General features: G+C 43.0%; 1 protein-coding gene across 1 annotated transcript in view; it reads left to right on the top strand.

Moving 5' to 3' along the window:
* Positions 1-23,356, top strand: part of ascc3 (activating signal cointegrator 1 complex subunit 3) — a 599,461-nt gene that overhangs the window by 481,566 nt on the left and 94,539 nt on the right. Inside the window, exons 31-34 of the mRNA XM_067984949.1 lie at positions 13,548-13,685; positions 14,509-14,629; positions 17,455-17,587; positions 19,056-19,181. Coding sequence (XP_067841050.1) covers positions 13,548-13,685; positions 14,509-14,629; positions 17,455-17,587; positions 19,056-19,181 — 518 coding nt within the window. The remainder of the gene's footprint in view (positions 1-13,547; positions 13,686-14,508; positions 14,630-17,454; positions 17,588-19,055; positions 19,182-23,356) is intronic.

Below are 23,356 nucleotides of genomic sequence, written 5' to 3'. Positions count from 1 at the left end.
CTGAGGAGTGACCTGTTAGAAGTCTTTAAGATTAAAAAAGGTTTGATAGGGTAGACGTAGAGAAAATGTTTCCACTTGTGGACGAGACCAAAATTATGGTCCATAAATATAAGATAGCCACTAATAAATTCAATAGGGAATTCAGGAGAAACTTCTTTACCCAGAGAGTGGCTAGAATGTGGAACTCGCTTCCACAAGGAGTAGTTGAGGCGACTAGCATAGATGCATTTAAGGGGAAGCTAGATAAACACGACGGAGGAAGGAATAGAAGGTTATGCTGAGAGGATTAGATGAAAAGGGGTGGGAGGAGACTCGTGTACAGCATAAGCACCCGCATGGACCACTTGAGCCGAATGGCCTGTTTCTGTGCTGTACATTCTATGTAATATTTGGATGAAGACTGTAATGAGGCCTGGAGCCAAACTGAGCATTGGTGAGCAGTTATTGGTGAGTAAGTATCGCTTGACAGCACTGTTGACAACTCCTTCCACCACTTTGTTGATGATTGAAAGTAGGCTGATAGGACGGTAATTGGCCAAGTTGGATTTGTCCTGTTTTTCTTGTGGACAGGACATACCTGGGAAATTTTTCAAATTGTCGGGCAGCTGTACTGAAACAGCTTAGCTGGAGGCGCAGCTAGTTCTGGAGCACAGGTCATCAGCACTACAGCCAGTATGTTGTTGCATCAAGAAGTGTTTTTAATTCAGTGGATTTCTCAAGTTTCTACTTTGCTACTTTCCCAAAGATTTTTTTTTGCAAAATGTTACAAATATGTGCTTGACATTGGATAGAATATTAAATACTCAAAAGGTTAGGGTTTCAGTAAGTTACCTGGTTGATAACTATTGTGTGGTAGATCCTTGGTATTACGTACAAAAATAATAGGTGTTTGGTTATGTTATGTAATAAGCATATTACTAACCTAAAATGGTGGCAATTAAGGGTAGGAATGTACCATCTGTGCATTTTCCTTTTACTGTTCAATGTTATAAATTATTAAAATTATTCATATGTCTTGTGTTTTTTGAGTAGTATTTCTGTTTTCTGAAGCAACTTTCAGCCTTTCTGAAGGTTCTAAGAAGTTTGCCTCCCTGAACGACCACATATCTTTCAGTGGCCACATCCTTCTAATTTTTTCCATCAACCCTTTAAGGCATTGGAATCTTTTTAAGGGCTGCTGTGTTGCACCAGATATCCCACCTTCACATCAATCATGCTCCTTGAGCTTGGGACTGTGTGCAGGGAGCCTATTCTATTTACTTAAATGCGCAGACTGCAAACTTGACTAAGGTGAGCTCTCTTAATTGTGTGCCGGGTGCATGATCTGGCAGTGGCATTGCAACAGAACCACATAATCAACCTTATGGTTCTTCTGTCTAGTTTGAATGGTTCCGTCAAGTACTCCATGTTTGTCTCTTGGCATCCCTCTTGTTTTTTTATTCTATCTTGGAGATCATTATGTGGGTTTTTGTTTGTATTTGTTATGTAATATATCCATTGAGTGCTCCAGAACTAACCATACCCCTAACCAAGCTGTTCCAGTATAGCAATAACAGTGGCATCTACCCAACAATGTGGAAAATTGCCCAGGTATGTTGTGTCTACAAAAAGCAGGATAAATCCAAGCTGGCCAACTATTGCCCTATCAGACTACTAATCAAAAGCAAAATATTGGAAGGGGTTGTCAACAGCGCTATCAAATGGCACTTACTCACCAATAACCTGTTCACCAATGCTCAGTTTTCGTTACACCAGGACCACTCAGATCAAGACCTTATTTCAGCGTGGGCCAAACATGGACACAAAAGCTGAATTACAGAGGTGAAGTGAGAGTCACTGCCCATCAAGGCAGCATTTGACCGAGTGTGGCACCAAGGAACCCTAGTAAAACTGAAGTCAGGGGGAAAACTCTGGTGGCTGGAGTCATTGTTACAACTGGATAGGCTGGTGGTGAAGAATAGGATACTGGAGCCTGCTCTTCCGTTGCTTCCAAGCCTTTATTGACACAGACATCCCCCTTACACGCACACCACACCCTAGATAAGCTCTCGTATAAAAAGGATAGAAGAGTCCCCAATTGACACACACCACCTGAATACAATTAACACTAATTGATAAAAATCACATGATACAATTAACAGTCATACCTAGTACAAAGGAAGATGGTTGTGATCATTAGAGGCCAATCATCTCAGCCCGGGACATTGCTGCAGGAGTTCCTCAAGGTAGCGTCCTAGGGCTCAACTATCTTCACTTCCTTAATCAATGATTAATGACTACCAGTGGAAGGGTTATGAGTGATCACCAAAAGCATGTTTGAGGAGTGCCTTAAAGGCAGAGAAAGAAGCAACAAGTCAGAGGACTTTAGGGGGCGTTCCAGAGTAAGGCTGAGACGTCTGAAGGCTGTGGCACCAATGGTGAACTGGAGGAAGGAAAGGAAGACGGAGGGGCGATGCACAAAAAACCTGAATTGGAGGACTAGAAGCCGATGAACTTCAGTAAGTATAGGGGTTGATAGATAAGATTTAGTACGGATGTGAGCAATGGAGCTTTGTCAAGTGTTATATTTTGCATATATGGCGGTTGGGTGACTGGCAAAGAAGGTGTTGAAAGTAACAAAGTTGTGGACAAGGGTTTCAGCAACATTGAGAGTGAGAGCGGGACAGAGGCAAGTAATATTACACAGGCAGAAATAAGTGGTCTTGATGATGCTTAGTGTATGGAGTTTGAAGCTCTGCTTAGGGTCAAACAGCACACGAGGTTTTGCACTGTTTGGTTCAGCCTGAACAAGTAACCAAGGAGGGTGATACACCAGGCAGAGGTGCAAATGATTTTGGTCTTCCCATTTTTCAGTTGGCTCATTATTGACTTGACGTCAGACAGGTAGTTTGAGAACACAGAGATGGCCATGGTGGAGAGATGGAGCCGGGTGTTATCAGCATACTATGGAAACTGACTTCATGCTTACAGATAATGTTGCAGATGGACAAATATAATCAAAAAAATTGAGCTGATCAAACAGACCTTGGGCACTCTGCAGATGACTGTGCAGAGTGGGAGTAGTAGACATTTGCTGTAGATGGAGACGAATAGATGGACCACAGAGGAGAAACAATGGAGTGGTTGTCCGTGCTGAATACCACAGAGAGGTGGAGGAGGAGAAGGGATAATTCAGCATGGTCATGGTCACAAAGGATGGTATTGGTGACTTTGACCAGGGCAGTCACAGTACTGTAGTAAGGGTGGAAACTGGATTCAAGACACTCAGAGAATTGTGGAAGAGCTGATCATGGAGTTGAGGAAGAAAGGTGTTTGATCATTTGAGAAGACGAGTCTGGTGTTTACCTTACCTCCAAGATGAACCTGGACTAGTGGAGTTTTTGCCTTAGGAAAGGAGATGTGGTATTGCTCTAGATGGTCGAACTTATTTTGACAATGAACAATAAGGCCAGTCATGCACCAGATGATGGAGTTCTTGAGGAGGTGACAGATATGGGGGAAATGCAGAGCCTGTGGTGTGCATGGACTTCCATAAAGCCCTTGACAATGTGCCACACGTGAGACTATTGGAGAATGTTAAGGGGTATGGAATTAGGGGGAGGGTAGCAAATTGGATTAAAAACTGGTTGAAGGGAGGAAAAGAGAGTTAATGGCAGTTTTCCAGATTGGTTGGAAGTGGGCAGTGGTGTCCCGCAGGATTCTGTTCTGGGACCGCTTCTTTTCACTGTGACTTGGATATAGGGCTAGAGGGAATAATGGCTAGATTTGCAGATGATACAAAAATAGGAGAAATAGTAAATAATTCTGAGGATCGAAGGAAGCTGTAAGCGGATATTGATAAGATGGTGGAATGAACAAAAATGTGGCAGATGAAATTGAATGTCAGTAAATGTAAGGTGATACATTTTTGTTTTTTAAAAAAAAACAAAAGTAATAATTATACTTTGAATGGGAGAATGCTGGGTGGTGTGGAAGAACAGAGGATTTGGAGGTTCATGTTTACATGACAGTAAAAGCAGCACTTCAAGTGAATGAGGCAATAAAAAAGTTAATGGAATACTGGGTTTTATGGCAAAGTTGATATATAAAAGTTGAGATGTAATGGTGAATCGAAATAAAACCTTAGCAAACCACAATAGGAGCACTGTGTGCAGGTTTGGGCTCTACACTGTAGGAAGAACAGAACACTTGGAAGGCATTACGGGATTGGACAAAGTCAGCGTGGGTTTATGAAAGGGAAATCATGCTTAACAAATCTACTGGAGTTTTTTGAGGAGGTAACTGGTAGAATAGATAGGTGTACTTGGATTTTCAGAAGGCTTTTGATAAGGTCCCACACGAGAGGTTAGTCTGCAAAATTAAAGCACATGGGATTGGGGGGAATATACTGGCATGGATTGAGAATTGGTTGACAGACAGGAAACAGAGAGTAGGAATAAATGGGTCTTTTTCCGGGAGGCAGGCAGTGACTAGTGGGGTACCGCAAGGATCAGTGCGTGGGCCCCAGCTGTTCATGAGATATATCAGTGATTTGGATGACGGAACTAAATGTAACATTTCCAAGTTTGCAGACGTCACAAAGCTGGGGTGGAATGTGAGCTGTGAGGAGGATGCAAAGAGGCTCCAATGTGATTTCGACAAGTTGGGTGAGTGGGCAAGAACATGGCAGATGCAGTATAATGTGGATAAATGTGAGGTTATCCACTTTGGTTGTAAAAACAGGGCAACAGATTATTATCTGAATGGTGATAGATTGGGAAAAGGGGAGGTGCAACGAGACCTGAGTGTCCTTGTACACCAGTCGCTGAAAGCGAGCATTCAGGTGCAGCAAGCAGTTAGGAAAGCGAATGGTATGTTGGCGTTCATTGCAAAAGGATTTGAGTACAGGAACAGGGATGTCTTACTGCAGTTGTACAGGGCCTTGGTGAAACCACATCTGGAGTATCGTGTGCAGTTTTGGTCTCCTTATCTGAGGAAGGATGTCCTTGCCATGGAGGGAGTGCAACGAAGGTTTACCAGACTGATTCCTGGGATGGCAGGACTGACGTATGAGGAGAGATTAGGTCGACTAGGCCTATATTCACTAGAGTTTAGAAGAATGAGGTGATCTCATCGAAACATATAAAATTCTAACAGGACTAGACAGACTAGATGCAGGGAGGATGTTCCCGATGGCTGGGGAATCCATAACCAGGGGTCACAGAATACGGGGTATGCCATTTAGAACCGAGATGAGGAGAAATTTCTTCACTCAGAGGGTGGTGAACCTGTGGAATTCTCGACCACAGAAGGCAGTGGAGGCCGTCATTAGATATATTCAAGAAGGAGATAGATATATTTCTTAATGCTAAAGGGATCAAGGGATATGGGGAAAAAGCGGGAACAGGGTACAGAGTTAGACGATCAGCCATGATCATTTTGAATGGCGGAGCAGACCCGAAGGGCTGAATGGCCTACTCTTGCTCCTATTTTCTATGATTCTATGAAGGCTGTTGAGGCAATAAGAGAGTACAGCGCAGATTCACTAGAATGCTGCCTGATCTGAGGAAATAGGAAGAAAGACTTGAAAAATTGAAGCTAATTTCTTTAGCATAGAGGAGATTACAGGGTGATTTGATGGAGGTGTTTAAAATTATAAAGGGGTAGAACAGAGTAGATAGAAATAGAGTTGTTTCTACTGATTGAGAGGTCGAGAATAAGTGGAGAAAGATACAAGATTAAACATAAGAGATTCAGGACAGAGAACAGGTGAATTCATTTTACATGGAGGGCTGTGAGGTTAGAACCATAGAAAAGATACAGCACAAAAGGGGGCCATTCAGCCCATCGTGTCCGCGCCGGCTCGAAGAACAACCAAGTGCCCATTCTGATCCCACCTTCCAGCACCAGGTCCGTAGCCCTGCAGCTTACAGCACTTTAGGTTCAGGTCCAGGTACTTTTTAAAAGAGTTGAGGGTCCCTGCCTCTACCACCAATTCGGGCAGCGAATTCCATACACCCACCACCCTCTGGGTAAAAAAGTTTTTCCTCATGTCTCCTCTAATCCTTCTGCCAATCAGCTTAAATCTATGTCCTCTAGTTCTTGAACTCTCCGCTGGGGAAACAGGTACTTCCTGTCTACTCTATCTTGGCCCCTCAAAGTTTTGTACACCTCAATCAAGTCTCCCCTCAGCCTCCTCTGCTCCAAGGAAAACAACCCCAACCTATCCAATCTCTCCTCGTAGCTGCAATTTTCAAGCCCTGACAACATTCTTGTAAATCTTCTCTGCACTCTCTCCACAGCAATTAAGTCCTTCCTGTTATGTGGTGACTAGAACTGCACATAATACTCCAGCTGTGGCCTTACCAGCGTTTTATACAGTTCCATCATTACATCCCTGCTTTTGTATTCTATACCTCGGCTAATAACGGAGAAAATTCCGTATGCCTTCTTCACAACCTTATCTACCTGTACTGCCACCTTCAGGGACCTGTGTACATGTACTCCAAGGCCTCTCACTTCCTCTACCCCTCTCAATATATTCCCGTTTACTTTGTATTCCCATTTACTGTTTGCCCTCCCTAAGTGCATTACCTCACACTTCTCTGGGTTGAACTCCATTTGCCACTTTTCCGCCCACTTCACCAACCCATTGATATCTTCTTGGAGTCTACAGCTAACCTCTTCACTATCAACTACACGGCCAATTTTTGTGTCATCTGCAAATTTGCCAATCATGCCCCCTACATTCAAGTCCAAATCATTAATATATACCACAAACAGCAAGGAACCCAACACTGAGCCCTGTGGCACACCACTGGAAACGGATTTCCATTCGCAAAGACATCCATCGACTTTTACCCTTTGTTTCCTGTTACCGAGCCAACTGTGGATCCAATTCGCCACATTTCCCTGTATCCCATGGGCTTTTATCTTTCTGACCAGTCTGCCATGTGGGACGTTGTCAAATGCCTTACTAAAATCCATGTAGACAACATCCACTGCACTACCCTCATCAATCCTCCTTGTCACTTCCTCAAAGAATTTAATCAGATTTGTAAGGCATGACCTTCCCTGAACAAATCCAAGCTGACTATCCCTGATTAAACCATGCCTTTCCAAGTGACAGTTTATCCTATCTTTCAGTATTGATTCTAATAGTTTGCCCACCACTGAGGTAAGACTGACCGGCCTATAATTGTTCAGCCTTTCCCTCATACCCTTTTTAAACAATGGTACTACGTTTGCAGTCTTCCAGTCTTCCTGGCACCTCCCCTGTATCTAGTGAGGATTGGAAAATGATCCTCAGAGCATCCGCTATTTCCTCCCTGGCTTCCTTCAATAGCCTAGGAAACAATCCATCCGGCCCTGGTGACTTATCAACTTTCAAGGATTCCAGGCCCTCTAGTACTTCCTCTCTCGTAATGTTTACCTTATCCAATATTTCACACCTCTCTTTAACTACCATGTCCGGATCATCCCTTTCCTTTGTGAATACGGAGACAAAATATTCATTTAAAACCCTACTCATATCCTCTGCTTCTACACACAAGTTACCCTTATCATCCCTGATAGGTCCCACCTTTTCCTTAGCTATCCTCTCGTTCTTAATGTACTGATAAAACATCTTTGGGTTTTCTTTAGTCTTACTAGCTAATATTTTTTCATGCCCTCTCTTTGCTTTCCTTATTTCCCTTTTTCCGTCATCCCTGTACTTTCTATACTCCCCTAGGCTTTCTGCAGTATTTGGTTTTCTGTGACAGTCATAAGCTTTCTTTTTCTGCTTCATCTTGCCCCATATACTTCTAGACAGCCAGGGGGCTCTAAATTTGGCAGTGCCACCCTTGTTCTTTGAGGGGACGTGTCTGCATTGTACCCGTAGAATTTCACTTTTTAGTGCCTCCCACTGGCTTGCCACTGATTTCTCCTCAAGTAGTTGTGTCCAGTCCACTTCTGCCAAATCACCTCTTAGTTTTGTAAAATTTGCCTTCCCCCAATTTAAAACGTTTACTCCTGATTTAACTCTGTCCTTTTCCATAATAATGCATAAATCTAGCTGAATTGTGGTCACTATCCCCAATATGGTCACCCATTGTTACTTCACCCACTTGCCCATCTTCATTACCCAGGACTAAATCTAGAATTGCATTCCCTCTTGTTGGGCTTGTCACATACTGACTAAAAAAGTTCTCCTGGACACCGATCAAGAATTTTGAGCCCTATGGGTGGATGAGGGTCGAGGGGAGGTTAATATATCACGATCAGGTAACCCGATACCAACCCGACCCCCATACCGACCCCTTTAAAATTTAAAATGCAGAAGTCAGGCTCCCGCAAAAGACAGGTGAGGGCCAAATTAACAACAACCACAACAACTTGCATTTATATAGCACCTTTAACGCAGTAAAATGTCCCATGGGGCTTCACAGGAGCAATATTAAACAAAATTTGACACCGAGCCACAAAGGAGATATTAGGACAGGTGACCAATAGCTTGGTCAAAGAGGTAGGTTTTAAGGAGTGTCTTAAAGGAGGAGAGAGGTTTAGGGAGGGGATTCCAGAGCTTAGGGCCTAGGCAGCTGAAGGCACAGCCGCCAATGGTGGAGTGATTAAAATTGGGGATGCGCAAAAGGCCAGAATTGGAGGAGTGCAGAGATCTCAGAGGGTTGTAGGCCTGGAGGAGGTTACAGAGATAGGGAGGGATGAGGTCATGGAGGGATTTGAAAACAAGAATGAGAATTTTAAAATCAAGGCGTTCCCGGACCGGGAGCCAATGTAGGTCGGCGAGCACAGGGGTGATGGGAGAAACGGGTCTTGGTGCGAGTTAGGATACAGGCAGCAGAGTTTTGGACAAGCTCAAGTTTATGGAGGGCGGAAGCTGGGAGGCCAGCCAGGAGAGCATTGGAATAGTCGAGTCGAGAGGTAACAAAAGCATGGATGAGGGTTTCAGCAGCAGATGAGCTGAGGCAGGGGCAGAGACGGGCGATATTACGGAGGTGGAAGTAGACGGTCTTGGTGATGGAGCGGATATGTGGTCGGAAGCTCATCTCAGGGTCGAATAGGATGCCAAGGTTGTGAACGGTCTGGTTCAGCCTTAGACATTGGCCAGGGAGAGGGATGGAATTGGTGGCTAGGGAACGGAGTTTGCAGCGGGGATCAAAGACAATGGCTTCTGCCTTTCCAATATTTAGTTGGAGGAAATTTTTGTTCATCCAGTAAAGCAGAGTGACAATGAGGGACAGTGGAGGGGTTGAGAGAGGTGGTGGTGAGGTAGAGCTGGGTGTCGTCAGCGTACATGTGGAATCTGACGTGTTTTTGGATGATGTCACTGAGGGGCAGCATGTAAGTGAGAAATAGGAGGGGGCCAAGGATATACTCCAGAGGTAACGGTGCGGGAGCGGGAAGAGAAGCCATTGTAGGCGATTCTCTGGCTATGACTGGATAGATAAGAATGGAACCAGACGAGCACAGTCCCGCCAAATGGACGAAGGAGGAGAGGTGTTGGAGGAGGATGGTGTGGTCAACCATGTCAAAGGCTGAGGTCGAGAAGGATGAGGAGGGATAGTTTACCACGGTCACAGTCACGTAGGATGTCATTTGTGACTTTGATAAGGGCCGTTTCAGTGCTGTGACAGGCGGAAACCTAATTGGAGGGATTCAAACATGGAGTTGCGGGAAAGATGGGCACGGATTTGGGAGGTGACAACACGTTCAACATACCAAAATCACGGCCTGATGAGATCATCGACGTGTGACTTAAATTTAATAGTAAGTGAGGCGGAGGCTAGACATTTAGCTTTCCTGGCAGCTGATCTGAGGTGGGAGCTGCCAGTTCCCCAAGGTAAGTGGCTCTTTTAGCACTCGTTGTGGGCTAGAAGGAGGAGGGATGCTCTCCCCAGGCCCTTCAAGGAAGCTTTCAGTCTCCCCCAGCCCTGATCTCCAGCCTCCCCCGCAGCCCTTCTGACCTCAAAACTCCCTCCAGACCCCCAGCCCTCCCGATCGCCACCTGGAGCTGATGCTCCCTTCCCAGTGCCAGGGACTGTCCCCAAGGATTCGCGGCTGCGGCCTCCTGCCGCTGACGTACCCTGCCATCCACCAGCCAGGCTGTCCATTTGGCCGGCTGCCGGGCGGGAGGCAGCCCTACAATATGAGGCCCTGCCACTAAGATGGGTAGGACCATGCCAGGTTCTTTGGCTGATTTCAGCCTCCCCGGTTGCCAGTTAATATTGGGGTCAAAGTATGCCAGGAGGATTGTTGGGGTTGGGAGACCATGAGTGACTTAATGGGGACAATTGCATCCAGTGGTAAGGGAACTGTGGAGCAGGTCAACAGAGGCAGCAGCGTCATGGACAGCCAGAGGAGAGGGAGTTGAGAGTTAGAAAATATGGTAAGGGAGATTTCCAGAGGCAAAGGGTAAGCTAAGAGAGTGAAAAGTTAACCAAAGTTCCCACTCCTGATTGTTATCCACTGATCCTTGCTGGAACATGTGTATGTGTGAACATTGGGTGTCAACAGGATTGAGCTTGGTTCTGATGATCCCAAGAGTGGAATAGCCTGATCTTCATTACTTACACACAATGAAAGACCATCTAAGCAACATGTTGGAGAGCTTCAGGAGAGAAGAAAATGGGGAACAGGTTGAAAAAAGCAAGCTGTCACTGACCTGCTTAATTATTGAAACTGTTAACAGATGCCTGGTGTGTACTGATCCTAATTTTGAGATTATTGTGTATTGCAGAGAGTATCCTGATAAATGAGTAGTAAACCACTGAACCCAGTTTTATTGGTCAAGAGATGGTGTTTGCCTCTTTTCTTGTGCTTTATACTTGCTCTATACTTACTATTGAATGCTTCCCACATACGTGCACATGTCATACCCAGTGCTGCTTTGCAGTTCAGTTCTGCTGTTATCAACTGTGGTTAGTCTGTGGAACTGTTAGCCTTGTTCAGTTTGTTTTCCCACAAAGGACTAGAACTGGGCAAATATTCTGGTAATTTAAGCTTTTGGCCTTTGATTTTTTTTTAAATTACTTTATCTCTTACCTTCAGTTTAAAAATAAATATGCCGTCAAGGCCATCAACCTCGGTTTTCTTGTTTTTATGCTTCGATGTATTGGGTTATTTTATTGCAACGCTTTGTATTTTTCATGAAGACTGTGGTGCCTGGTTCTAGAACAGTCAGTTTTATAATCTGTCACAGGTCCTTCCTGACCACAATGCTTGTTCATTCTTGTGGAAAAAAAACCTATGGAGTTGCATAATGTTTCCTTTAAAAAAATATTGTAAACCTCTACATTACTTAAAATTTTGCTGTAGAAATGGTGTTGCAGCCCTCAAAGGATTAAATGGATGTCGGCCTTGGCTCAGGGATAGCCTTTTGAATCAGAGGGCCGTGGATTCCAGCCTCGCTCCAGAGACTTGGGCACATAATCTAGACTAACACTTCAGTGTGGTACTGAGGGAGTGCTGCAATGTCAGAGGTGCCAACTTTCAGATGAGATGTTGAACTTTCAAGACTGAATTAATGGAATTGCCAGTTTTTAGTCAGAGTATTTGGAGGGAGAAGACTTCATGTAACCATGAAGAGGCAAAAGTTCAACCAGCCCAGAGATGTTAATCATCCTGAGATTTCTTGTTCATGCTGTATTGCATCAAATGGATCCTTTTCTGGATCCCAAGGAAAGTTATGAACTGAGACTTTCAAATAAGTTATTAGTATTTTGTTTTTTCAAGTGGACGTAAAAGATCCCATGACACTATTTGAAGAAGAGCAAAAGGAGTTCTGGTGTCCCTCAACCAACATCACTAAAATAGATTATCTGGTCACTTACCTCATTGCTGTTAGTGGGACCTTGCTGTGCACAAATTGGCTGCCGCGTATCCTACATTAAGACAGTGACTACAATTCAAAAAGCAGTTCATTGGCTATGAAGTGCTTTGAGATATCCTGAGGTCATGAAAGGCACTATATAAATGCAAGTTCTTTCTTTCGTAAATAGAATGCTTTTCAACTTGGAGCATGCTGTCATTTTCGAAAGTGTATTCTTTCAATCTTAATGCATCACTATTTATATCCAGTCATAGTTTTGATGTTCATCACAATATCCAAATGATTAATTAGTTAATGGAGCTGAACTGAAGTTGAGCAATAATTGATGATTAATGCACTCCACAAATTTACACTCTCACTTTCTACCACTTTCTTATGCGCAAACTAACCTTGACAATACTGTAATTATTTATGCATCTCTTCTGTTTAATTACTTAATTATATTTCTCTCCATACGACATTTCTATAGAAATAGTGTTACTATATTTGGGAAACTACCTTAGCAACACAACATTTTCTTATGGTTATAGTTAGGCACAGGTTAGTTAAGATTAAGTAGGACTGAAAACATATGTTGCGATGATTTATGCAAACACATGACAGTCTCCTAGCAACAGCCTGGGTTTCCTGCTGTTAACAACCCAGCAAGTTCGTTGAGCAAGTACCAGCCCTCCTGCCAGGGGCCTTTACTTTTCCAATTTACATTACATAGCCCTGTAGACATTACGGACAGGAAACAAGAGCCACATGCTTACCCCAATCAATGAAACCCATCCACGAATGTCTGCAAATGAAAATAGGATCATCTGTGCTGAAAACTTTAAGCACTACAAAGCAATGGGCAAAGAATATTTAAGGATTTTGTTTGAACCTATTGTTACATGCAATAATGTAGCAGAATGAATCTTGTAGTTGAACATTTTTTTTGAAATATCTGCTTTTGATTGTCATAATCGAATATTTAATTTATTTTAAATCATTTAACGCTTTTTGTCCAAAGAGAAAAAAATAGGAATTGAATAATGGATATGAACATTGTTAAAACCTTAAATTTGGGTTGCAGTCTTTAGCTGTCTGAGATATTTGTCAATATTTTTAATGCATACTGTTTGCAGCAATTCCTTTAACCAAAATAAGTATACAACACTGTTTCAGCTCCAACTGAGCTACTGCCAGCTAACTTCTGTTCAGTACTGCATGATGAGTATCTCTGCGTCAGAACAGTCTTTTGTAGTTGAGGCACTGTAGGTTTACATTGCTACATAATAGCCAGAGGATTTTATAAGAATGTCAATTATGGAAGTTTACCCAATTCACACCATATTATAAACTAATTTTATTTCCCTTTTTAATGAAGATGAATATTTAATGTCAACGTACATCTGTTTTACACATCAATTTTTTTTTGACTGGTGTAATGTGATCTTATTCAAGGATATTGATTGTTCTGCTGAATAAGAACCTCAGCATAAGTGGTGTTAGCACACTTATGTGATCCTAGAAAGGATTACGCAGTTGTGGACAGGTTTGCAGTTAGTGTACTTGCGTGATCGTAGAGAGGATTGTAGTTAGTGCAATCTTAGAAACAATTGTCATTAATGCTCTTGTGCAATCCTAGAAAGGATTGTAGTTAGTGCACTTAGGAGGTCGAAGACAAGATTGTGGTTCCTAGAAGACATGATCATGGAAAGATGATTTTTGAAATAAAATAACATTTTCTAACGTTACATCTTTACAGATGAGTGATATAATTGAGATGGTGAGAGACTCCAATCTAAAACTGACCTTGGCCTTTGGTATTGGACTACATCATGCTGGGCTCCACGAACGTGACCGGAAACACGTGGAAGAACTCTTTGTTAATTGCAAAATCCAGGTGAGCACCCTCTTCTCCTCAAGATCTCCCAAAAAAAAAGAAAATTCTCAGTATTATGCTGCCTATTGTATTAGTAATTTTCGTGACCTTGGCGTTCTATTTTGACCCTGAGCTGAGCGTCCGACCCCATATCCTCTCCATTACCAAGACTGCCTACTTTCACCTCTGTAATTTGGCCTGTCTCTGCCCCTGCTTCAGCACATCTGCTGCTGAACTCCTCATCCATACCTTTGTTACCTCTAGACTCGAGTATTCCAAAGCTCTCCTGGCCGGCTTCCCACCTTGCACCCTCTGTAAATTTGAGCTCATCCAAAACTCTGCTGCCCATAGCCTAACTCGCACCAAGACCCGTTCACCCATCACCCCTGTGCTCGCTGACCTACATTGGCTCCCGATCTGGCAACGTCTCATCCTTGTTTTCAAATCCCTCCATGCCCTCGGCGCTCTGTAACCTCCTCCAGCCCTACAACCCTCCGAAAATCTCTGTGTTCCTCCAATTCTGGCCTCTTGCGCATCCCCAATTTTCATCACTCCACCCATTGCCGGCCATGCCTTCAGCTGCTTAGGCCCTATGCTCTGGAATTCTATCCCTAAGCCTCTCCACTTCTCTACCTCTCTCTCCTCCTTTAAGACGCTCTTTAAAACCTACATCTTTGACCAAGCTTTTGGTCATGTCCTAATACCTCCTTATGTGGCTTGGTATCAAATTTTGTCTGATAACGCTTCTTCGGTCATTTTACTGCGTTAAAGGCGCTATATAAATGCAAGTTGTTATTGTTGTTTCGAATTAGTTTGATTCTGTTTGTGCTCCCTACTGTTGTAGGTTCTTATTGCCACAAGCACTTTGGCTTGGGGAGTGAACTTCCCTGCTCATCTAGTCATTGTTAAAGGTACTGAATACTATGATGGAAAAACAAGACGTTATGTGGACTTTGCAATTACAGGTAAGTAACTCGATGTGGTTGTTTACCTCCTCTCTTTTCCCTCTGATGTAATTTTTCATTATTGTTGTTGAACTTGTTGCATGTTCTCCCCAGTATGAATCATGGTTTAATTTGAAGAAATGTAAATCATTGAACAGCAAAAGACCAGTAGGCCCAACAGGCCTTTCCCATTTTCATACAGCAACACTACTTTCGTACCATAATCCCTGAATCCCTTCTTTCTCCAGAAATACTCTAGTTGTTTCCCCGAACACCTTTGCCTGCAATTTTTGTTAATTACATGTTAACAATCTTAAGACCTCCCATTCAATGGTTCACACCATAGCCAGTCAGATTGCTTATCAAACAAAAACTATTAGGATATATTTTCTTCTCCCCTGTGTGTTACATAAGGTTTCTACTTCATAATGCTACCCTGGATGCCCTGGGACTCCCTCAACGTGCAAAACTGGGACTGTATGCCAGGCCCAGCATTTGCTATTATAATAGGAAAGGACTTGCACCTTTAATGGCCTCAGGACATTCCAAAGTGTTGTACAGCCATTGTACTTTTGAAGTATAGTCACTCTTGTAGTATAGGAAATGCAGAAGCCAATTTCAGCACAGCACAAACAACAATGAGCTACGTAAACAAATAATCTATTTTAGTGATGTTGGTTGAGGGATAAATATTGGCCAGGATACTGGGAGAACTCCCCTACTCTTCTTTGAATAGTGCCTTGGGATCTATTGGTCCACCTGAGAGGACAGATGGGGCCTCAGTTTAATGAGTACTACCTCAGTACTGCACTGCAGTGTCAGCCTGGGTTATGTGCTCAAGTTAGTGGAGTGAGGCTTGAATCCACGACCTTCTAGCTGAAGAGGCGACAGTGCTATCTATTATGATGAGGTGCATGGGGGCATTCCTGGCATTTCACTTCATTATTCCTCCAGTTGTTGAGCAAGTAGCAGAGGGGCACCTGAAGAACCTCGGCACAAGGGACTGCCCTCCCAGACTCCTGTAGACCAGAAAGCTCAGCAGGAAGCTGAAGAAGATACTGACAAATTAATGGTCAATATTGATTTCTTTGCTATCAGCCAAGGTAACGAACATTCAGGACTGCAAAATAAGGGATAGTGGTAGCTCACAATACCACGAGTCTGTATGCTCAACCTAAGAGGATGTGTTTACCAGCCTTAGTTTGGGTGGGTTTTCTGTGTACTGTTGAGTGGATCCTTTACTACAAAGATTGGTGAGAAACCAGGAATCAAGATTAACAGTGCCCATGGAAATGTCCACCAACTGTGGCTTACCCTGCTTTCTAAACCAATAGCGGTAGAATTGACTCTTATGAGTAAACTCGAGGATTAACTGTATAATAATAACCTAGTAAACAGCGGTCAACATGGTTAGAAGATGAATATATTGTTGACCAATCTACAATGCAGAGCAACAATCAATAAAGCCAATAGAACGTTGAACTACATAGCCAAAACAGTAAACTGGAAGTCAGGTGAGATAGTGATCAAACTTTATAGTGCTCTGGTCAGACACCACCTTAAATACTGCATCCTGTCTAGTCACCAAGAAACAAGGGAGATGTTCAAGTACTGGAGACAAAGCAGAGAAGAGCCACAATGCTGATCCATAGGGATCGATATTAACCCCCCCACGATGGGCGAAAGGGTGGGGGTTAAAAATGTAAAATCGCAAAACGCGACCTCAACGCATCCGCATCCATTGCCATTTTTATGGCGGCGGGTTGCGTGATGTACCTGTGTCCAGCTTTCAAGAGGCGGGACACTTCATTATAATTTTAAAATCAGGCCCCCGCAATGCAATTGGTGGGAAACGGAATAAAAAAATGATAATGAGGTCCTGCCATTTAATTTAGCGGGATTTCCGCGTTTCGCACACAACTGTGCTCCCCCGCCTCCCCGGAAATATCGGGGCCATAGTGTCTGGGATCTGAGTTATGAGGAAAGACGAGAAACTTGGGCTTTTCAGCTTAGAAAGGAGGTATTAGCAAAGTAATCTAGAGGTAAATAAGATTGTTAAGGAATGGGTAAAGTAAACCGGAATATTACTTTAAATTAAATTTCATGAGTAGAACAAGGGGATGCAGGCTCAAACTAGTAAAAAGAAATTTTAGGACTGATATAAGGAAATTCTTCATTACACAAAGAGTGATCAATGTGTGGCTTAAACTTCCAGATAGAATGAATAAAAAAAGAACTTGCATTTATATAGCAATTTCATGTCTGAAAGCACTTTACAGCAATTAATTACTTTCTATAGTACAGTCACTGTTGTTACGTAGGCAAATACAGCAGCCAATTTTTGCTAGGTCTCACAAAGAGCATTGAGCTAAATGACCAGTTAAACTGTTTTTGGTGGTGTTGGTTGAGGGATAAATGTTGGTTAGGACACAGGAAAATGCCCATGCTGCTCTTCGTATAATGCTGCGGGGTCTTTTATGTCCATCTGAGCTGGCAGACGGGGCTTTAGTTTAAGACTCCGAAAGTACAGCACTCCCCACATACTACACTGATGTGTCAGCCTGGATTATGTGCTCAAATCCTGGAGTGGGGCTTGAACCCATAACCTTCTGACTCGGGCAAGTGTACCACCACTAAGCAAAGGAAAAAACGCTGGAATCATTTAAGAAGCAATTGGATGCTACAATGGAGGAATGTTTGTATCTTTCTGAATGAATGAATTAAGGTGGGCCGAATGATCTTCCTCATAGATAATTACCTTACAATCTGGTGACTGGCTGCAGCTGAAGTTGGAATTTTTTTAAATTACGGGTAAAATATGAAGTTTCTCATTTTCTTAACTTTAGATGTTCTACAAATGATGGGGCGTGCAGGCAGGCCTCAGTTTGATGACCAGGGCAAAGCTGTGATATTGGTCCATGATATTAAAAAAGATTTCTACAAAAAGTTTCTGTATGAACCCTTCCCTGTTGAATCAAGGTGAGTTATATTAAGAGAATAACTGTATGCCAGGGTTTACATATGTCCTGATGACATTTGTTGACTATTGTTTACCCATAACCTATCAGTTGAATTCAGCCTTTCTTATACTTATTTGTTTCTGTGAGGGATGTCAGTGCTGCAGAATGGAATTCTTTTTCACTTTCTGCTCCAGTGTCTGTGTGAAGCAGTTCCAGTGAAGCACAGACCAAAGCTCCCTCTACTTTACCCTAATATATTGCTTTAAACCCAACTCAAAAGAGCACACTTACATTTTTATTGCCTGCAACAACCATTCCCTATGGCCTCTCTGAGGGAGATTGTCAACTCGTGAGCACTTTAATGTTGGCCACAAAAAACTGGGTCGATACTCGCAAAACTCAGTTCAGACAGACCACTTACATCCAGCAGAGAGAGAAGATTTTTGTCCCATCAGTTTGTATTTGATTTGAAACCCAGATCCCAAAGGTAAAAGGACAGTGTGCCACCTGCTACCTTTTTCCTAGCACCTCTAATCAAATCAACTCAGTCTGGTACCAGTCTATGTAGCTGCCAGCTAAATGACCAAAGGTGCAATTTAAAATGTGGGAAGTAAAAAAGCCCTAGGATCCTGTTGGCGGTGATAGGGTCACTGATAATTATTTTGCCATTAATGATATGTAAAAGTTTCATTATTTTGCCATTAACAATATATAAAATTAAACTTTTTTAAAATGAAATTTGATTGATCATTCTTGGAACTTAGCCAGATTAGCTGTCTGTTTCCATTAGAATTCAGAGATCTGCAGTTTTGTTTTTGTGGTAGCATATTATACAGAAGCAGACACAATAAATTCACTGCCTCATCTGGTGCTGAATGTAACCCTGGAGGAGAATGCAGGACAAAATAGCCAGTCAAATTGAGAGTTCACTGTTCTAGTCATATAAAAAGTAGATTTTGTAATGTGTTATAAATACATCAGGAAGTTCTTGGGTCATTGATAGTCTCATTCTATAAGTATAGTTATTTATAAATGAATATATACATCTTTGGTCCAGTTGCTCCTTTGGAAGAAATATAACCAAGGCTTCTGTTTTTTGGTTTTAATGTATAAAAAGACAGAATTGGGGAATGCAATCCCTAAAATACAGGTTAAAAATCCTAAGCAATAAAAACAGAATTTGAATCATTAAATGCAATATTGAGAATACCTTACAATGTGCAGCATTTGTCTGAAGATAATACTGAATTGGTTGAGGAAGGAACAGAAGGGTGTTTCCTGGCACAAGCAAATCACTATAGGAAAGATTTCCTCTGTTCAAATCTGAGTATAAGGAACATATTTATGATTTTCTTACAAATGGCCATCAGAGGAAATCTTTCCCTTACCTTCATTGTTTGTGTGCCAGCTGAAAGCATTGAAATCTTCAATACTATTAAAACCACTCCTGTTTGTCACATTACTAATACATATTTCCCACATTGTAGTTTGCTGGAGGTGCTCTCTGATCACATGAACGCTGAAATTTCTGCTGGAACTGTCTCATCCAAGCAAGATGCCATGGACTATATTACCTGGACCTACTTTTTCCGACGTCTTATCATGAATCCCAGGTCAGTAATGGTGCATTTATATTGCAGAAGTGGTTCAGATCTGGCACATTCAGCTTCATGTGATTCAGTTCATTGCTGCTTTTACCAACCAAGCCATCCAGGGAGCTGCATAATTTTTAAGTCTTAATTTGAAACTTTGCACCTGCATCATATCCTAAAACATTTTAGCCAGGCTGATATATTTTAAATATAACTCTTCGAGCTGCACTCTGAATTGATTTCCTTTGTCTTGGAGCCTGATGGCAAAGCATTACACATTACTGTCTGTAGGGTAGCTGGAAGCTATGGGGGTGAGGGAGAACACATCATGTTATTCCCTATAAACAAAACCACATCAGGTCATGATTGTCTAGCTAGTGCCTCCAATTTGTGAAAAGGTGAAATGGTCACCATGGGGAGAATGAAGCTCGTTGTCACAATTATTAAGGAGATGTCATGCCAGATGCAATTTCCAAAAGACTTTGTTTCAGGTCTGACCTAGTAGAAAATGCTCCAGAGAATTGTTATCTACATCTATGTGGGCATTAGAAATAATTATAATAATTACCAACCTGTTCGGAAAGAACCAGGGGTGTCTTTCAAAGAAGCTGCACTCCATTTCAAAGGATGTGAGTGGTAGAGCTTGGATGGCAGTCCTAGGTAGTTAAATTCATTCAGTTTAATTGTTTATCTTCCACATTATAACAGTGACTACACTTTAGAAGTACTCCATTGGCTGTAAAGCACTTTGGGACATCCTGAGGTCGTGAAAAGTGCTCTGTAAATGCAAGTCTTTCTTTTTATCATGGCAGTGGAATCACACTTGGTATCTCCCCCTACTCCTCCGGTACCTTCTCCTCCTTTGAGCATCTCACCTTGTTTCATCCCTTCGAAATCTCGTTGTTTACCACCCTGCTCCCAAGTCCCACCTGAGTCTCTCCCTGAGATAGCCTCCCTTCTTTCCTCCCTCAACCTTTGCATAGAGTAACGCTTCGGTGATTTCAACCTTCATCTCAGCACTCCCTGGACTCTCTCTTCTGAATTAACTGCCCTCCTATCCTTCATATATAAGTTTCCTTCCGTATAAACACCCCTGCCCATGTTCACGGCCATCATCATGACCTTGCCATCTCCCATGGAAAGGCTATCTCTGACATTTCCTTATATCGCTCACTACCCACAGTCCCCCCTCCTCCTAACCCCAATTCCTCCTGCATCCACTGGAAAAAAAACTCTTCCCCCATGCCACTTACAATTGCACCTTCAAACTTCTAACTACCTAGCCTCTGGACCTCAATTCACCACAATACTTCGCCATCGATTTGTCAACCACTCCTTCACCTTCACCTTTAATACCCTTGTCCCCAGAAAGCGCTCTCATTCCCCTGGTATTGCCCACATTCTTGCCCCCTCAGGTCGAAGGGGTGCAGACTTGAGTGTATCTGGCGTACAGCGGGTTTAACCATCCATCAGAACATTCTGCGAGGGGAAGGGGAACAGCCAGAAGTCATGGTCCATGTGGGAACCAATGACATAGGAAAGAAAAGGGATGAGGTTCTGCAGTCAGAGTTTCAGGAGCTAGGGAGGAAGTTAAAAGGGCTGAAGTACAGAGCACATAGCGAGGAGAGTGGATCATGAACTGAGTGGGAACTTGAGAATTTAGTGAGAGTGGGAATTAGGTGTAGGAGGTGCTAAATTTTTTTTTAAATGAAAAAAACCCATAACAGACTAAAACGTAATTATTTATAAATAAGTAGATAATTTAGTCGAGAGAAGCGGCGTTGAGCCCCATGGGAGGAGCCCCAGGTATCAGTACAAAAGCAGGAGCTGAGGGTTCTTGAACTTGACGGGCAGTTGGAGTCACTGCAGAGTATAAGGGAGGCTGAAATACGTTCCAGGAGGTGGTCACCCCACAGACACAGAGTTCAAGTGGGTGGCCATCCTAAAGGGCAGGAAGAGGCAGGCAGTACATGGATCTTCTAGGTATGTGGCACTCTCAAACCGGTATTCAGCATTGAATATAAGTTGAGGGTGACGACACTTTGAAGGAGTGCAGTCTGAGCATGGCACTATGGGGCAAAGGACTGCACAGGAGGGCACAGTGAAGTGTAGAAATTCAGTAGTCATACGGGATTCAATAGTCAGGGGGACAGATAGGCGTTTGTGTGACCACCGACGTGAGTCCCACGTGGTGTGTTGCCTCCTTGGTGCCAGGGTAAAGGACACCAGGGAGAGGGTGTAGAACATTCTGTGGGGGCAAGGGGAACAGCCAGAAGTTGTGGTCCATGTGCGTACCAACGACATAGGAAAGAAAAGGAATGGGGTCCTGCAGTCAGTTTCAGGAGCTAGAGACGAAGTTTAAAAAGTAGCACCTCAAAGGTAGTAATCTCTGGATCATTCTCAGTACCAAGCACTAGTGAGTACAGAAATAGGAAGATAAGGCAAGTTAATGCATGGCTAGAGACATGGTGCAAGAGGGAGAGCTTCAGATTCTTGGGGCATTGAGACCTGTTCTGGGGCAGGAGGGACCTGTTCAAGACGGATGGGTTGCACCTCAACAGAGCTGGGACCAATGTCCTCGTGGGGAGCTTCACGAGTTCAAACTAATTTGGCAGGGGGATGGGCACCAGGATGTAGCATTAGAAAGGAGAAACAAGGTGCACAAAGGATTGGGAGAGAGAGATAGAACTGGAGTAAGAAATAGTATAGTATTAGGCGAAATCAGACTAAGACAGAATATGAGAAGGTCTAAGATAGGTTTAGAGTGCATGTGTGTAAACGCACAAAGCGTGGTAAGTAAAGTTGGTGAGCAGCAGCCTTAAAGAGTCACGTGGGAATATAATGTTGTTGCGATAATGGAGACCTGGCACAAAAAAAGGGCTGGATTAAGTACTAAATATTCCTGGATACAAGGTGTTCGGGAAAGAAAAAAAGGAGAGGGGGGTGCAGTATTGATTATGGAGAATATTGCAGTGCTGGAGAGAGAGGATGTTCTTGAGGGGTCAAGGGCAGAATCTATTTGGTTAGGCTTAAGAAACAATAAAGGCACCATTACACTACTGGGTCTAGTCTATAGGCCACCAACTAATGGGAAGGATATAGAGGAGCAAATTTGCAGGGAAATTACTGAGAGACACAAAAACTATGGAGTTGTGATAATGGAGGACTTCAACTACCCTAATATGGAGCAAGTGTCAATGGGGGAACATTTAGGGAACAGTGATCATAGTATCATAAGGTTTAGATTAGTTCTGGAAAATGACAAGGAGCAATCTAGAGTAAAAATACTTAATTGGAGGAGGGCCAATTTCATTGGGTTGAGAATGGATCTGGCCCGGGTAAATTGGAATCAAAGATTGGCAGGCGGAACTGTAATTGAACAACGGCCGGCCTTTAAAGTGGAGATGGTTCGGGTACAGTCTAGGTATATTCCCACGAGGGGGAAAGATAGGGCAGCCAAAGCCAGAGCTCCCTGAATGATGATAGGGATAGAGAGTAAGATGAAGCAGAAAAAGGGGGCATATGACAGATGTCAGGTTGATAATGCAAGTGAGAACCAGGCTGAATATAGAAAGTACAGAAGAGAAGTGAAAAAGGAAATAAGAGGGGCAAAGCGAGAGTATGAGACTAGACTGGCAGCTAACATAAAGGGGAATCCAAAAGCCTTCCATAGGCGTTTAAATAGTAAACGGGTAGTACGAGGAGGGGTGGGGCCAATTAGGGACCAAAAAGGATATCTACACATGGAGGCAGAGGACATGGCTGAGGTACTAATTGAGTACTTCGCACCTGTCTTTACCAAGAAAGAAGATGCTGCCAAAGTTACAGTAAAAGAGATGGTAGTTGAGATACTGGATGGGCTAAAAATTGATTGAGTAGGTACTAGAAAGGCTGGCTGTATTTAAAGTAGGTAAGTCACTGGGTCCGGGTGGGATGTTGTTGCTAAAAGAAGGGTGGAAGTTGCAGAGATGCTGGTCATAATATTCCAATCCTCCTTAGATATGGGGTTGGTGCCAGAGGACTGGAGAATTGCAAATGTTACACCCTTGTTCAAAGAAGGGTGTAAGGATAGACCCGGCAACTACAGGCCGATCTGGGGAAGCTTTTAGAAATGATAATCCAGGACAAAATTAATAGTCACTTGGACAAGTGTGGATTAATAAAGGAAAGCCAATATGAATTTGTTAAAGGCAAAT

Source organism: Heptranchias perlo, chromosome 5 (genome assembly GCF_035084215.1).
Source record: "Heptranchias perlo isolate sHepPer1 chromosome 5, sHepPer1.hap1, whole genome shotgun sequence".
NCBI classification, from domain to species: Eukaryota; Metazoa; Chordata; class Chondrichthyes; order Hexanchiformes; family Hexanchidae; genus Heptranchias; species Heptranchias perlo.
This window is presented reverse-complemented; position numbering and strand designations above follow the sequence as displayed.